The 17,114-nt window shown below is 48.0% G+C and overlaps 1 protein-coding gene across 1 annotated transcript in view; it reads right to left on the reverse strand.

Moving 5' to 3' along the window:
- The window catches only part of EIF2S3 (eukaryotic translation initiation factor 2 subunit gamma), a 301,635-nt gene that overhangs the window by 128,377 nt on the left and 156,144 nt on the right, over positions 1-17,114 (reverse strand). The window contains exon 7 of the mRNA XM_069204821.1: positions 846-980. Coding sequence (XP_069060922.1) covers positions 846-980 — 135 coding nt within the window. The remainder of the gene's footprint in view (positions 1-845; positions 981-17,114) is intronic.

Genomic DNA, 17,114 nt, shown 5'->3' on the forward strand with positions numbered 1-17,114 from the left:
GGCGAGCTATTGCAGAACATGCGTATCTACAGGGACAGATGCCATCGAACGTTTTATACCAACAAAAACATGAACAATATGATTGCAGAAAACGATGGCATTCTAACCACCGTTTTAAATTAGGAATTTTAAATGCAGACTTTGATATTAAGTAGACTATCTGGCTAACTGACTCTCTAATCATATTGAAGGCATTAACCGAAACACATTGTAAATGCATTGTACGATTTAATTAAAAAATAAAGTTTCAATTGTGAATAGCAACTGCTGTGGTGACCATTCCTTCTTTCTTTTACCTAGAATTGGAGGTCAGGATTGGAAGATGGCCGTACATGGAGACACACAAACATGCATTTATACACAGGATAGACTTCAGAATAAATAAAAAAAATTGGGAACTACCCATTTGCATTACAGGATTCCACCTAGAGGAAGACTGATTAACGATTTCCTGAATACTAATAAAGATTCATGGGAAACTAATTGCCCCTGTGCATACCTTTTAATCTTTGGGTAGATAAAAGACTGCAAAGAGAAATGACGATAAATTGTTGAGTTTAAGGTATCAAAAAATATGCAGGTCTAATCTTAAAAAAAGTCTTATATCCTTTAAAGTGAGTAAACGAAAAAGCTATCCCCTAGTGACAATGAAAAACTAATGTTTACAGATCCTTACCAGAAAGCAGTGAATAATATAAACAGGAAGATGCAGAGAGAGTATGTCAGCAAGTTAGTCAGCTCCCATCGAAGAAATCAGTAAAATTACGGCTATGCAGAACCTGACTAAAATTATGGCCCAAGTATTAAGTGTGCATGGTATAAAACACACTACCTGGACTTCTTACCAATAAGTCGTGGCTCCGACGTGAAATCTCTGAGAGGCACTGGAATTTTTTTTACTATGTATTCACAAACTACTTCAATGTTGTACTTCAGCTGGGCGGAGATTGGAATAATTGGAGCTCCTTCTGCCACAGTGCCTGTAAAATAAGGAGAAATCAAATTATATTGTAAGGCAAAATCACTTGTCATGGCAGCTAGGAGACCACATAGATAATAACACAATACACACCTTTCCCAAGCTGCTAAGTGTTCTGAAACCTTTGAACATTCAACAAAATTTGCAACAGTCATTTGCTGCATTTTTCTAGGCCCAACTACACCAGGCATTTAGAAGTGTTTGTGGGTGAGGAGTAGCACTACAGTGGTGAAATGAAAAGCAAGTCTTTGTTCGTAGTAATAAATGGGAATGCATACCACACTTTGTCATGTTTGGTTGAACAAACTGTGGTTTAATTCGAGCTGTTCCAGATTAATTTCAGTTACGTTAATCTGTATTTATCCATTTTTCTAGCATTCGTAACTCCAAGCAGATAAATGCTTCTTACTACATGGTGTAAATCATCCATTTACCATGCACAGGGGACCTAAATCTACTTGTCCTATAAAAAAGATCTACTTGTCCCTTTGGTGGTATGTACTAGGGCAACAAAGTATGGCAGCAATCTCATTATGTAAGAGCTTTGATAATAGCCTCTCTGATTGTGCCAGCGAGCAATTTCAAGCCCTTTCACAGCAATTCCATTATTTTGTCACCTTCCCATAAATCTACATGCCGGAGTAAGCAATAGTTTCAGGGCTGAAATGCCTTTGAGTCTGTGCCAACCTAAGGTGCAAGTTGTAACGATTTGTACCTACTCTTCACTAATCTTTCCCCATACTGAGATAGGTTGGAAATGTACTCCTGACAAGGGCAGAAATAGAAGTTCTTCCAGGGATGTGACAAAAGTGGTTGGTGGGAAAGTGAATTTGTAAAAGCTCAACAGATTGTCGCATGAGCAAATCTACACATGCATATTAGCTCATGCTAAAATACAGTTCACAAATATTTTCTAGGACTACGATTTCCTGACCTACTTCCGTAAATTCTTGTGAATTAATGAGCGCCTCCAATGCAAACACATATACTATGGGTGCACTTTTGTAATTTTCTTTATGAATTGGCCCCCCAATTAAGTCTGGCGTTAACCAAGACATTTTGTTTTTAATTCAGATTCTAGTTCTCTCTCTTTCCATCTATTGACTGGCTTTACTTTGAGTGACAGTATTTTTCTCTTCCACAAGGAGAATATTGGCACACAAAGTATTTTTGTTCAGTGCCAGGGACTACTGTGGCAATGTGTGCTCTTGAACCCCCAACATTTTTTTTTTCCTATGTTTGTTACAATGGTGAGGGGCCCTGCAGTGCATTCCTTCCCATTAATCGCCACTTTGTAAAAGTTGGCTTAACACACGACCTCCTTTATCGAGCCAAACTTTGCATCCTGTTAAATGGTAAGGAACACTACTTTACTGACCCCAGGTTTGCCATACAATTCGGCAGCAAACATGCCTAGGGAATGGGAGCCAATGCCTCACAGGCTAAAACCGAGCTGTAAAGAAATGGCTCCCTGTTGCAGTTACCCCCCACTTTTTGCCTGATACTGATGCTGACTTGACTGAGAAGTGTGCTGGGACCCTGCTAACCAGGCCCCAGCACCAGTGTTCTTTCACCTAAAATGTACCATTGATCCCACAATTGGCACACCCTGGCATCCAGATAAGTCCCTTGTAACTGGTACCTCTGGTACCAAGGGCCCTGATGCCAGGGAAGGTCTCTAAGGGCGGCAGCATGCATTATGCCACCCTAGAGACCCCTCACTCAGCACAGCCACACTGCTTACAAGCCTGTGTGTGCTAGTGAGAACAAAATGAGTAAGTCGACATGGCACTCCCCTCAGGGTGCCATGCCAGCCTCTCACTGCCTATGCAGTATAGATAAGACACCCCTCTAGCAGGCCTTACAGCCCTAAGGCAGGGTGCACTATACCATAGGTGAGGGTACCAGTGCATGAGCACTGTGCCCCTACAGTGTCTAAGCAAAACCTTAGACATTGTAAGTGCAGGGTAGCCATAAGAGTATATGGTCTGGGAGTCTGTTTTACACGAACTCCACAGCACCATAATGGCTACACTGAAAACTGGGAAGTTTGGTATCAAACTTCTCAGCACAATAAATGCACACTGATGCCAGTGTACATTTTATTGTAAAATACACCCCAGAGGGCACCTTAGAGGTGCCCCCTGAAACTTAATCGACTATCTGTGTAGGCTGACTAGTTTTAGCAGCCTGCCACAAACCGAGACATGTTGCTGGCCCCATGGGGAGAGTGCCTTTGTCACTCTGAGGCCAGTAACAAAGCCTGCACTGGGTGGAGATGCTAACACCTTCCCCAGGCAGGAATTGTCACACCTGGCGGTGAGCCTCAAAGGCTCACCTCCTTTGTGCCAACCCAGCAGGACACTCCAGCTAGTGGAGTTGCCCGCCCCCTCCGGCCAGGCCCCACTTTTGGCGGCAAGGCCGGAGAAAATAATGAGAAAAACAAGGAGGAGTCACTGGCCAGTCAGGACAGCCCCTAAGGTGTCCTGAGCTGAGGTGACTCTGACTTTTAGAAATCCTCCATCTTGCAGATGGAGGATTCCCCCAATAGGGTTAGGATTGTGACCCCCTCCCCTTGGGAGGAGGCACAAAGAGGGTGTACCCACCCTCAGGGCTAGTAGCCATTGGCTACTAACCCCCCAGACCTAAACACGCCCTTAAATTTAGTATTTAAGGGCTACCCTGAACCCTAGAAAATTAGATTCCTGCAACTACAAGAAGAAGGACTGCCCAGCTGAAAACCCCTGCAGCGGAAGACCAGAGGACGACAACTGCCTTGGCTCCAGAAACTCACCGGCCTGTCTCCTGCCTTCCAAAGATCCTGCTCCAGCGACGCCTTCCAAAGGGACCAGCGACCTCGACATCCTCTGAGGACTGCCCCTGCTTCGAAAAGACAAGAAACTCCCGAGGACAGCGGACCTGCTCCAAGAAAAGCTGCAACTTTGTTTCCAGCAGCTTTAAAGATCCCTGCAAGCTCCCCGCAAGAAGCGTGAGACTTGCAACACTGCACCCGGCGACCCCGACTCGGCTGGTGGAGATCCGACGCCTCAGGAGGGACCCCAGGACTACTCTGATACTGTGAGTACCAAAACCTGTCCCCCCTGAGCCCCCACAGCGCCGCCTGCAGAGGGAATCCCGAGGCTTCCCCTGACCGCGACTCTCTGAATCCTAAGTCCCGACACCTGGGAGAGACCCTGCACCCGCAGCCCCCAGGACCTGAAGGACCGGACTTTCACTGGAGAAGTGACCCCCAGGAGTCCCTCTCCCTTGCCCAAGTGGAGGTTTCCCCGAGGAATCCCCCCCTTGCCTGCCTGCAGCGCTGAAGAGATCCCGAGATCTCCCATTGACTTCCATTACAAACCCGACGCTTGTTTCTACACTGCACCCGGCCGCCCCCGCGCTGCTGAGGGTGAAATTTCTGTGTGGGCTTGTGTCCCCCCCGGTGCCCTACAAAACCCCCCTGGTCTGCCCTCCGAAGACGCGGGTACTTACCTGCAAGCAGACCGGAACCGGGGCACCCCCTTCTCTCCATTCTAGCCTATGTGTTTTGGGCACCACTTTGAACTCTGCACCTGACCGGCCCTGAGCTGCTGGTGTGGTGACTTTGGGGTTGCTCTGAACCCCCAACGGTGGGCTACCTTGGACCAAGAACTAAGCCCTGTAAGTGCCTTACTTACCCGGTTAACCTAACAAATACTTACCTCCCCTAGGAACTGTGAAAATTGCACTAAGTGTCCACTTTTAAAACAGCTATTTGTGAATAACTTGAAAAGTATACATGCAATTTTGATGATTTGAAGTTCCTAAAGTACTTACCTGCAATACCTTTCGAATGAGATATTACATGTAGAATTTGAACCTGTGGTTCTTAAAATAAACTAAGAAAAGATATTTTTCTATATAAAAACCTATTGGCTGGATTTGTCTCCGAGTGTGTGTACCTCATTTATTGTCTATGTGTATGTACAACAAATGCTTAACACTACTCCTTGGATAAGCCTACTGCTCGACCACACTACCACAAAATAGAGCATTAGTATTATCTCTTTTTGCCACTATCTTACCTCTAAGGGGAACCCTTGGACTCTGTGCATGCTATTCCTTACTTTGAAATAGCACATACAGAGCCAACTTCCTACTTTGGTGGATCAGCGGTGGGGTACAAGACTTTGCATTTGCTGGACTACTCAGCCAATACCTGATCACACGACAAATTCCAAAATTGTCATTAGAAATTCATTTTTGCAATTTGAAATTTTTCTAAATTCTTAAAAGTCCTGCTAGGGCCTTGTGTGTTAAGTCCCTGTTTAGCATTGTCTTTTAGAGTTTAAAAGTTTGTTAAAGGTTTGAAATTAGATTCTAGAAACAGTTTTAGATTCTTTAAAAAGTCTTCCAACTTTTAGCAAAATAATGTCTGATACAGAGATGAATGTGGTGGAACTCGACACCACACCTTACCTCCATCTTAAGATGAGGGAGCTAAGGTCTCTCTGTAATATAAAGAAAATAACCATTGGCTCCAGACCTACCAAAATTCAGCTCCAGGAGCTGTTGGCAGAGTTTGAAAAAGCCAACCCCTCTGAGGATGACTTCACAGAGGAAGAAATTAGTGACTTGGAGGGCAATTCCCCCCTTCCAGTCCTAAATAGGGAGACCAGGGCCTCTCAAGCCCTGTCTCCAAAAATGATAGTCAGAAATGTTGCTTCCCTCACAGGAGGGTCCAGCATTTCTGAAATCACTGAGGATGACCCCCTGTTAGCCAGGATGGTCAAAAGATTGGCTTTGGAAAAGCAGCTCCTAGCCATAGAAAGGGAAAGAAAAGAGATGGGCCTAGGTCCCATCAATGGTGGCAGCAACTTAAATAGGGTCAGAGATTCTCCTGACATCCTAAAAATCCCCAAAGGGATTGTAACAAAATATGAAGATGGTGATGACATCACCAAATGGTTCACAGCTTTTGAGAGGGCTTGTGTAACCAGAAAAGTGAACAGATCTCACTGGGGTGCTCTCCTTTGGGAAATGTTCACTGGAAAGTGTAGGGATAGACTCCTCACACTCTCTGGAAAAGATGCAGAATCTTATGACCTCATGAAGGGTACCCTGATTGAGGGCTTTGGATTCTCCACTGAGGAGTATAGAATTAGATTCAGGGGGGCTCAAAAATCCTCGAGCCAGACCTGGGTTGATTTTGTAGACTACTCAGTCAAAACACTGGATGGTTGGTTAACTGGAAATGAAGTGTGTAACTATGTTGGGCTTTATAATTTGTTTATGAAAGAACACATTTTAAGTAACTGCTTCAATGAAAAGTTGCATCAGTATCTGGTAGACCTAGGTCCAATTTCTCCCCAAGAATTGGGAAAGAAGGCAGACCACTGGGTCAAGACTAGGGTAACCAAAACTTCCACTGGGGGTGACCAAAAGAAAGGGGTTACAAAAACTCCCCAGGAGAAAGTGGGTGACACTAGAAACAAAGAAAAAGAGTCCTCTGTAGGCCCCCAAAAACCAGAACAGGTGGGTGGGCCCCAAGACACAACCCAAAACAAAGGTGGGTACCAGGGTAAGAACTGGGATGCCACTAAGGCATGGTGCCACAACTGTAAACAGTCTGGGCACCACACCAAGGACACTTCTTGTCCCAAAAACAAACCCCAGAACAAAATTCCAGGGGTAACCAGTGTAGCCATGGGAGATGACTCCTCAGATGAGGAGGTCTTCATAGCCTTCAACTGGAAACAGGGCCCAACAGGTGAGTTGGAGATTCCAGAGGGAAGTAGACACTTCCACCACCTACTGGTGAATGGAATCCCAACCACTGCCCTGAGAGACACTTGTGCCAGTCACACTATTGTGCATGACAGGCTGGTGCTCTCAAACCAGTACATCCCAGGTGAGACTGCCAGGGTAAGAGTTAGCCTAGACAGGGTCACTAAGAGGCCTGTGGCTTTAGTACCCATCGAAGTGGGTGGCACTCTTAGCTGGAGAAGGGTAGTAGTCAGTACAGACCTCCCCCTTGATTGTCTCCTTGGAAATGACTACCCAGAGGTTAGTCAGAGCCCAAGAGAGGAACTGGTCCAGTGCCAGTCCTCTCCCAAGGATTCTGGAAGTCCTGCCTCTGCAGTAAATGCAAGCAGGCCCCATAAGAAGAAGAAAAGAAAACAGAGTAGGAAGGGTGGACAACCTTTAGCCAAGGTTACAGCAAGCCAAGGAGATTCTGCTCCAGTAGGGGAGAACTCCAAAAATGGCCCTGATAAAGTCCAACCTGACCCACAAGAAGTCCTGGCTAGTCAGGCAACTGTTAAGCCTGAGTGGGTGGCTCCTCAGCTAACAGAAGAAAGAGTGGAAGAAGGGTGTTTACTACAAGATGTGGTAACCCCCCACTCTAATACAGCAGACAGGCAACCTGAACCCAAAGAAGCCGTTAACTTAGCCCCTTCCCTTTTAGGTGAAGAGCTAAAGGTGTGGTTCTGGGCACTGACAGCTGTCAGTGGCCTCTGCTGGGTGTTAGCCTTTATGGCTGCACTATCCTTAGCATGGTGGTCTGACCCCATGCCAAATAGCAAGTTAGGCCCCCTGACCCTATTGGTCATGGTGGGGTTACTCCAGCTCTGGGTAACCTCTTTGGGTAAGCTAGGGGTAACCCTGGCCAAGATAAGGTTAGCAGAGGTGGATACCTCTAAGACCAAAATAGAAAGAATGGGTGGAGACATTGAAGAGGCAGACAAGAGGCAGTTCAGACTAGGTCCTATCACTGTTGAAGTGGGTCAGTTCCCCAGAGGGAATGACCTGAACAGGAGGATGTAAGGCAGAGTAGGCCCTGCAACAAACCAGCCATTTCCTCTACTCTTCCTCGCCTGACAGACTAGGAAGACTCTTCCAGCGTTGGCTGAGTCTCCTGGCCTGTGGGCTGGGGGGGGCTTGTGTAAAGAAATGGCTCCCTGTTGCAGTTACCCCCCACTTTTTGCCTGATACTGATGCTGACTTGACTGAGAAGTGTGCTGGGACCCTGCTAACCAGGCCCCAGCACCAGTGTTCTTTCACCTAAAATGTACCATTGATCCCACAATTGGCACACCCTGGCATCCAGATAAGTCCCTTGTAACTGGTACCTCTGGTACCAAGGGCCCTGATGCCAGGGAAGGTCTCTAAGGGCGGCAGCATGCATTATGCCACCCTAGAGACCCCTCACTCAGCACAGCCACACTGCTTACAAGCCTGTGTGTGCTAGTGAGAACAAAATGAGTAAGTCGACATGGCACTCCCCTCAGGGTGCCATGCCAGCCTCTCACTGCCTATGCAGTATAGATAAGACACCCCTCTAGCAGGCCTTACAGCCCTAAGGCAGGGTGCACTATACCATAGGTGAGGGTACCAGTGCATGAGCACTGTGCCCCTACAGTGTCTAAGCAAAACCTTAGACATTGTAAGTGCAGGGTAGCCATAAGAGTATATGGTCTGGGAGTCTGTTTTACACGAACTCCACAGCACCATAATGGCTACACTGAAAACTGGGAAGTTTGGTATCAAACTTCTCAGCACAATAAATGCACACTGATGCCAGTGTACATTTTATTGTAAAATACACCCCAGAGGGCACCTTAGAGGTGCCCCCTGAAACTTAATCGACTATCTGTGTAGGCTGACTAGTTTTAGCAGCCTGCCACAAACCGAGACATGTTGCTGGCCCCATGGGGAGAGTGCCTTTGTCACTCTGAGGCCAGTAACAAAGCCTGCACTGGGTGGAGATGCTAACACCTTCCCCAGGCAGGAATTGTCACACCTGGCGGTGAGCCTCAAAGGCTCACCTCCTTTGTGCCAACCCAGCAGGACACTCCAGCTAGTGGAGTTGCCCGCCCCCTCCGGCCAGGCCCCACTTTTGGCGGCAAGGCCGGAGAAAATAATGAGAAAAACAAGGAGGAGTCACTGGCCAGTCAGGACAGCCCCTAAGGTGTCCTGAGCTGAGGTGACTCTGACTTTTAGAAATCCTCCATCTTGCAGATGGAGGATTCCCCCAATAGGGTTAGGATTGTGACCCCCTCCCCTTGGGAGGAGGCACAAAGAGGGTGTACCCACCCTCAGGGCTAGTAGCCATTGGCTACTAACCCCCCAGACCTAAACACGCCCTTAAATTTAGTATTTAAGGGCTACCCTGAACCCTAGAAAATTAGATTCCTGCAACTACAAGAAGAAGGACTGCCCAGCTGAAAACCCCTGCAGCGGAAGACCAGAGGACGACAACTGCCTTGGCTCCAGAAACTCACCGGCCTGTCTCCTTCCTTCCAAAGATCCTGCTCCAGCGACGCCTTCCAAAGGGACCAGCGACCTCGACATCCTCTGAGGACTGCCCCTGCTTCGAAAAGACAAGAAACTCCCGAGGACAGCGGACCTGCTCCAAGAAAAGCTGCAACTTTGTTTCCAGCAGCTTTAAAGATCCCTGCAAGCTCCCCGCAAGAAGCGTGAGACTTGCAACACTGCACCCGGCGACCCCGACTCGGCTGGTGGAGATCCGACGCCTCAGGAGGGACCCCAGGACTACTCTGATACTGTGAGTACCAAAACCTGTCCCCCCTGAGCCCCCACAGCGCCGCCTGCAGAGGGAATCCCGAGGCTTCCCCTGACCGCGACTCTCTGAATCCTAAGTCCCGACACCTGGGAGAGACCCTGCACCCGCAGCCCCCAGGACCTGAAGGACCGGACTTTCACTGGAGAAGTGACCCCCAGGAGTCCCTCTCCCTTGCCCAAGTGGAGGTTTCCCCGAGGAATCCCCCCCTTGCCTGCCTGCAGCGCTGAAGAGATCCCGAGATCTCCCATTGACTTCCATTACAAACCCGACGCTTGTTTCTACACTGCACCCGGCCGCCCCCGCGCTGCTGAGGGTGAAATTTCTGTGTGGGCTTGTGTCCCCCCCGGTGCCCTACAAAACCCCCCTGGTCTGCCCTCCGAAGACGCGGGTACTTACCTGCAAGCAGACCGGAACCGGGGCACCCCCTTCTCTCCATTCTAGCCTATGTGTTTTGGGCACCACTTTGAACTCTGCACCTGACCGGCCCTGAGCTGCTGGTGTGGTGACTTTGGGGTTGCTCTGAACCCCCAACGGTGGGCTACCTTGGACCAAGAACTAAGCCCTGTAAGTGCCTTACTTACCCGGTTAACCTAACAAATACTTACCTCCCCTAGGAACTGTGAAAATTGCACTAAGTGTCCACTTTTAAAACAGCTATTTGTGAATAACTTGAAAAGTATACATGCAATTTTGATGATTTGAAGTTCCTAAAGTACTTACCTGCAATACCTTTCGAATGAGATATTACATGTAGAATTTGAACCTGTGGTTCTTAAAATAAACTAAGAAAAGATATTTTTCTATATAAAAACCTATTGGCTGGATTTGTCTCCGAGTGTGTGTACCTCATTTATTGTCTATGTGTATGTACAACAAATGCTTAACACTACTCCTTGGATAAGCCTACTGCTCGACCACACTACCACAAAATAGAGCATTAGTATTATCTCTTTTTGCCACTATCTTACCTCTAAGGGGAACCCTTGGACTCTGTGCATGCTATTCCTTACTTTGAAATAGCACATACAGAGCCAACTTCCTACACGAGCTCAGCAGTCTTCTCAGTAACCATGATTAATTTCAATGTACTCATTTATAACTAAGCCCACGCAGAGTCCTCCACCCCTTTCGGTGGACTGGAGAGAGAGACTATTCTCGGCCAAGCTGAACCCAGGATTGATTCCACTTAGTTGTCTTTTTATGGGGGGGGGGGGGGGGGGGGGGCAGTATTTAGGAGTACGAGGTTCTGCAACAAGGTGGGAATGCTGGAGTGGGTGGGAAAAGTATTTTTTTTCTATTTGTAGCCTGGGCACTATACACTTTCTAATCAGTCTCAATGCCATGCATAACACCCTGCTCTGCACACAACACTTTCTCACAGTGCTGGAGGGACTTCCCACAATACAGCACACTATGCAGCAATAGGAAGCATCACCCTTATGTCCTGGTATACTTGGGGTCGGAATAACCCTAGAAAGTTTAGACTGATGATGGCACATCTCCACATACACAACTGAGACATAGTTCGGCTAAAGTAAGTGCCTTTAACAGAACACACAGGTTCAATTACAGGTGAAGGTGAAATGAGAAGCTCATGTATCTACTTACTCTGTCTACATGTGGGGAGTAGCTGTTCTCAACCGAAAGGGGCTATAGTGGCCTCTACCATGCGGAGAATTGCAATGTTATATTACATGGTATCCTCTGAGGCTGGAAGGCACTCGCCTGTGTATATGCCCCACAAGCAGACTCCCAGGACTTCTTTGCTACGGTCTGGGGAAGTAGCTTTAGGCCATTCTAAAATAATATAGGACAGAGATTTCAATGTGGTTTGAGCCAACAAATGGACAAACCTCACCTGATCTGGTGTCCGCATCCACACCTGCTGCGTAACTGTAATCACTCATAGCTGATCAAGACCTAATTGATATGCAAAGTCCTAGGCGCCCCACAACAAGCAGGGATTGTGTTTCACATCCTTGGTGGGCATGTGTCCGAGTATACCTTACTAGCTGGTCACCTAAGACATTTGCTTGAAAACGTGGGATATCAGACATTGTGCCCACACACTGAGGGACCATGCACCTGCGCCCCAACGCTTACTATGATCTGGGCACTGAACTGTGCCTTTGAAAGGAGGCTATCCCCCAACAATTTTCTAAGGGACAGCCTGTTCAGAGCAGAATTATGTAGCGCTATCACTGACCACTATAAGCAGAACTCTGGCTCAGTTTATTGTGGAAGCTGGCTCTTTATATGATATATCAAAATGAGATACATTGTGCAAAGATTCCAGGGATTCCCTTACTAGTGGACAGGGAGTTGCTCTAGCAATCCCAAGGTGCTCTTTAAGGGGGTGGCGTGGTCGAGCAGCCTTAGGCTTATCAAGGAGGAGTGTTAAGACATTTACCTTTGGCACACAGCTAACAAACGAGAGGCGATTCAATAAGGAGATCCACACCAATTTACAAAAATAAGTATTTTTATATATGTTTTGGTACCAGAATCAATAAGTTTAGGTAAGTACGTTTTTCAAGAGAAACCATTACAGTTTAGAAAAGTCAACACTTGAAATGAAATGTGAATTTATATAGCGCAGCTTATCACCTGTGAGGGTCTCAAGGCGCTGTCCATGGGTAAATTAAGTGATTTGCACATAATCAAAGCACACTGTGCTGGCACTAAGGCTCAAACCCAGTCCTCCAGATTCCGAGGCGGTCGTTCAGAGCTACACTTAGTGCAATTCTTGACAGTTGCAATGTTATCCTATGAATGAAAACCAAAAATTGCATACAGGTATAGTGCAGTGACTTATTAGACCAATCTCCGCAGTCAAGGCCACAGCAATGGTTAACACCTGCCAGCACAGGGGCAGCCAGGTGCGGATGTGTAGTATGGCATCGGGTGCCAATGTTAGTCAATGGGGATCAGTCCGGTTGAAAAGAGGCTGCAGGTTTGGACTGGGGATTCAGCCAGTGTGAGCCACCAAGTGGGCTCAGTTCTTGCGATGCTCAGGGACATCAGTGGCCCTATTCTCCTCTGTATGAGGCATCCAGGTGCAGAGGGTTTGTGGACCATTGAGTTTCCTTCAACAGGGGTCAGTCGCTGTAAAGGGGCCCACAGAAACAAGCTGGAGGCGTGGACTGGGGGGGGGGGGGTGTCAGTCCAGCTGAACCAACAAGTGGGCCCAAATCTCATGGGCCTGGGGGACCCAGGGACACCAGTGGTCCGCTTCTCCTTGGTCCGGGGTGTCCAGGTGCTGAGGTGTAGTGGAAGGATGCAGGGAAGCAGGTCCACTACTCCACTAGAGTACCTTGTGTTGCGGCAAAGGCTGTCAGTCTTACTGGGCTTTTGGAAGTTTCAGCAGTTGGAGGACGAGAAGTCTTTATCGCAACGATCTGCATCAGCAGGCAGGCTGGCAGCGATGGCGTTGAGTCAGTCACTGATTTTCAGTTCTTACCTTTCGCATCTCCGAAGTGTCCTTCAGGTCAGAAGGGATCTAATTCCTTGGTGCTAGGAGATCACCTAAATACTGAATTTAGGGGTGTGCAGGGTAGGAATCAATGGGCTACTGACCCTTGGGGTCACTATGCCCCCTAAATGACCAGTTCCTGTGGGAAGTGGGCATAATCCAGTCCCATAATTCCTAAGTATGGCATCACTTTTGAAAAATCGTGTCCACCTCCCAGTAGCCCACCTCGGGGTGGTACTAGCCTGGGCACACCTACCTGACTCACAACTTTTTCCATCTGTCCAAGTGCCAAATGGGATCTGGACAGGAGCGGGTTGGCTTCCTTTCCTATGAGGGAAGCCAGATTTGTATTTCAAAGGCTGCAGCCCTTTGAGCCTTACCAATTTGGAAGATTAATCAGAAGGTCATTGTAAAGAAATGGCTCCCTGTTGCAGTTACCCCCCCACTTTTTGCCTGATACTGATGCTGACTTGACTGAGAAGTGTGCTGGGACCCTGCTAACCAGGCCCCAGCACCAGTGTTCCTTCACCTAAAATGTACCATTGTATCCACAATTGGCACACCCTGGCATTCAGGTAAGTCCCTTGTAACTGGTACTTCTAGTACCAAGGGCCCTGATGCCAAGGAAGGTCTCTAAGGGCTGCAGCATGTATTATGCCACCCTGGAGACCTCTCACTCAGCACAGACACACTGCTTGCCAGCTTGTGTGTGCTAGTGAGGACAAAACGAGTAAGTCGACATGGCACTCCCCTCAGGGTGCCATGCCAGCCTCTCACTGCCTATGCAGTATAGGTAAGACACCCCTCTAGCAGGCCTTACAGCCCTAAGGCAGGGTGCACTATACCATAGGTGAGGGTACCAGTGCATGAGCATGGTACCCCTACAGTGTCTAAACAAAACCTTAGACATTGTAAGTGCAGGGTAGCCATAAAAGTATATGGTCTGGGAGTTTGTCAAACACGAACTCCACAGCACCATAATGGCTACACTGAAAACTGGGAAGTTTGGTATCAAACTTCTCAGCACAATAAATGCACACTGATGCCAGTGTACATTTTATTGTAAAATACACCCCAGAGGGCACCTTAGAGGTGCCCCCTGAAACTTAACCGACTATCTGTGTAGGCTGACTAGTTTTAGCAGCCTGCCACAAACCGAGACATGTTGCTGGCCCCATGGGGAGAGTGCCTTTGTCACTCTGAGGCCAGTAACAAAGCCTGCACTGGGTGGAGATGCTAACACCTCCCCCAGGCAGGAATTGTCACACCTGGCGGTGAGCCTCAAAGGCTCACCTCCTTTGTGCCAACCCAGCAGGACACTCCAGCTAGTGGAGTTGCCCGCCCCCTCCGGCCCGGCCCCACTTTTGGCGGCAAGGCCGGAGAAAATAATGAGAAAAACAAGGAGGAGTCACTGGCCAGTCAGGACAGCCCCTAAGGTGTCCTGAGCTGAAGTGACTCTAACTTTTAGAAATCCTCCATCTTGCAGATGGAGGATTCCCCCAATAGGGTTAGGATTGTGACCCCCTCCCCTTGGGAGGAGGCACAAAGAGGGTGTACCCACCCTCAGGGCTAGTAGCCATTGGCTACTAACCCCCCAGACCTAAACACGCCCTTAAATTTAGTATTTAAGGGCTACCCTGAACCCTAGAAAAGTAGATTCCTGCAACTACAAGAAGAAGGACTGCCCAGCTGAAAACCCCTGCAGCGGAAGACCAGAAGACGACAACTGCCTTGGCTCCAGAAACTCACCGGCCTGTCTCCTGCCTTCCAAAGATCCTGCTCCAGCGACGCCTTCCAAAGGGACCAGCGACCTCGACATCCTCTGAGGACTGCCCCTGCTTCGAAAAGACAAGAAACTCCCGAGGACAGCGGACCTGCTCCAAGAAAAGCTGCAACTTTGTTTCCAGCAGCTTTAAAGAACCCTGCAAGCTCCCCGCAAGAAGCGTGAGACTTGCAACACTGCACCCGGCGACCCCGACTCGGCTGGTGGAGATCCGACACCTCAGGCGGGACCCCAGGACTACTCTGATACTGTGAGTACCAAAACCTGTCCCCCCTGAGCCCCCACAGCGCCGCCTGCAGAGGGAATCCCGAGGCTTCCCCTGACCACGACTCTTTGAACCTAAAGTCCCGACGCCTGGGAGAGACCCTGCACCCGCAGCCCCCAGGACCTGAAGGACCGGACTTTCACTGGAGAAGTGACCCCCAGGAGTCCCTCTCCCTTGTCCAAGTGGAGGTTTCCCCGAGGAATCCCCCCCTTGCCTGCCTGCAGCGCTGAAGAGATCCCGAGATCTCTCATAGACTAACATTGCGAACCCGACGCCTGTTTCTACACTGCACCCGGCCGCCCCCGCGCTGCTGAGGGTGAAATTTCTGTGTGGGCTTGTGTCCCCCCCGGTGCCCTACAAAACCCCCCTGGTCTGCCCTCCGAAGACGCGGGTACTTACCTGCAAGCAGACCGGAACCGGGGCACCCCCTTCTCTCCATTCTAGCCTATGCGTTTTGGGCACCACTTTGAACTCTGCACCTGACCGGCCCTGAGCTGCTGGTGTGGTGACTTTGGGGTTGCTCTGAACCCCCAACGGTGGGCTACCTTGGACCAAGAACTAAGCCCTGTAAGTGTCTTACTTACCTGGTTAACCTAACAAATACTTACCTCCCCCAGGAACTGTGAAAATTGCACTAAGTGTCCACTTTTAAAACAGCTGTTTATGAATAACTTGAAAAGTATACATGCAATTTTGATGATTTGAAGTTCCTAAAGTACTTACCTGCAATACCTTTCGAATGAGATATTACATGTAGAATTTGAACCTGTAGTTCCTAAAATAAACTAAGAAAAGATATTTTTCTATACAAAAACCTGTTGGCTGGATTTGTCTCTGAGTGTGTGTACCTCATTTATTGTCTATGTGTATGTACAACAAATGCTTAACACTACTCCTTGGATAAGCCTACTGCTCGACCACACTACCACAAAATAGAGCATTAGTATTATCTCTTTTTGCCACTATCTTACCTCTAAGGGGAACCCTTGGACTCTGTGCATGCTATTCCTTACTTTGAAATAGCACATACAGAGCCAACTTCCTACAGTCATCCTGTGGAAGGGGTTGTTACACCCTCTTCCTGGACAGTATTTTGTTCTGGACCTCCTGAGAGCATAGGCTCCAGCTCGAGGGATCCAGAAGGGTGTCTCAGGTGACTGGCTAACAGAAACAGGTCAGCAAGCACACCAGAGGCTCGTAAAGTTTCAGGGGGCACCTCTAAGATGCCTTTTGGGTGCATGTATTGGTAAATCCGACACTGGCATCAGTGTGGGTTCACAAATTCTAGATGTTTGATTTCAAACATCCCTATCTTCAGTGAATCCATCATGTAGCTGGGGAACTCATATTGACCAGTGTCAAAGCACATCCATTTAGAATTGCTTACCTGCTCCCTTACTATGTCTGAGAATCAACAAAGACATAGCAGGGGTGTAGGAAGTTGGCTCTGTATGTGCTATTTCAAAGTAAGGAATAGCATGCACAGAGTCCAAGGGTTCCCCTTAGAGGTAAGATAGTGGCAAAGAGAGATAATACTAATGCTCTATTTTGTGGTAGTGTGGTCGAGCAGTAGGCTTATCAAAGGAGTAGTGTTAAGCATTTGTTGTACATACACACAGGCAATAAATGAGGAACACACACTCAGAGACAAATCCAGCCAATAGGTTTTGTTATAGAAAAATATCTTTTCTTAGTTTATTTTAAGAACCACAGGTTCAAATTCTACATGTAATATCTCATTTGAAAGGTATTGCAGGTAAGTACTTCAGGAACTTTAAATCATTACATTAGCATGTATACTTTTAACATAAAACACTATAAGCTGTTTTAAAAGTGGACACAGTGCAATTTTCACAGTTCCTGGGGGAGGTAAGTTTTTGTTAGTTTTGTCAGGTAAGTAAATCACTTACAAGTCTCAGGTTTGGGTCCAAGGTAGCCCACCGTTGGGGGTTCAGAGCAACCCCAAAGTTACCACACCAGCAGCTCAGGGCTGGTCAGGTGCAGAGGTCAAAGAGGTGCCCAAAACGCATAGGCTGCAATGGAGAGAAGGGG

This window comes from Pleurodeles waltl, chromosome 8 (genome assembly GCF_031143425.1).
Source record: "Pleurodeles waltl isolate 20211129_DDA chromosome 8, aPleWal1.hap1.20221129, whole genome shotgun sequence".
Lineage (NCBI taxonomy): Eukaryota > Metazoa > Chordata > Amphibia > Caudata > Salamandridae > Pleurodeles > Pleurodeles waltl.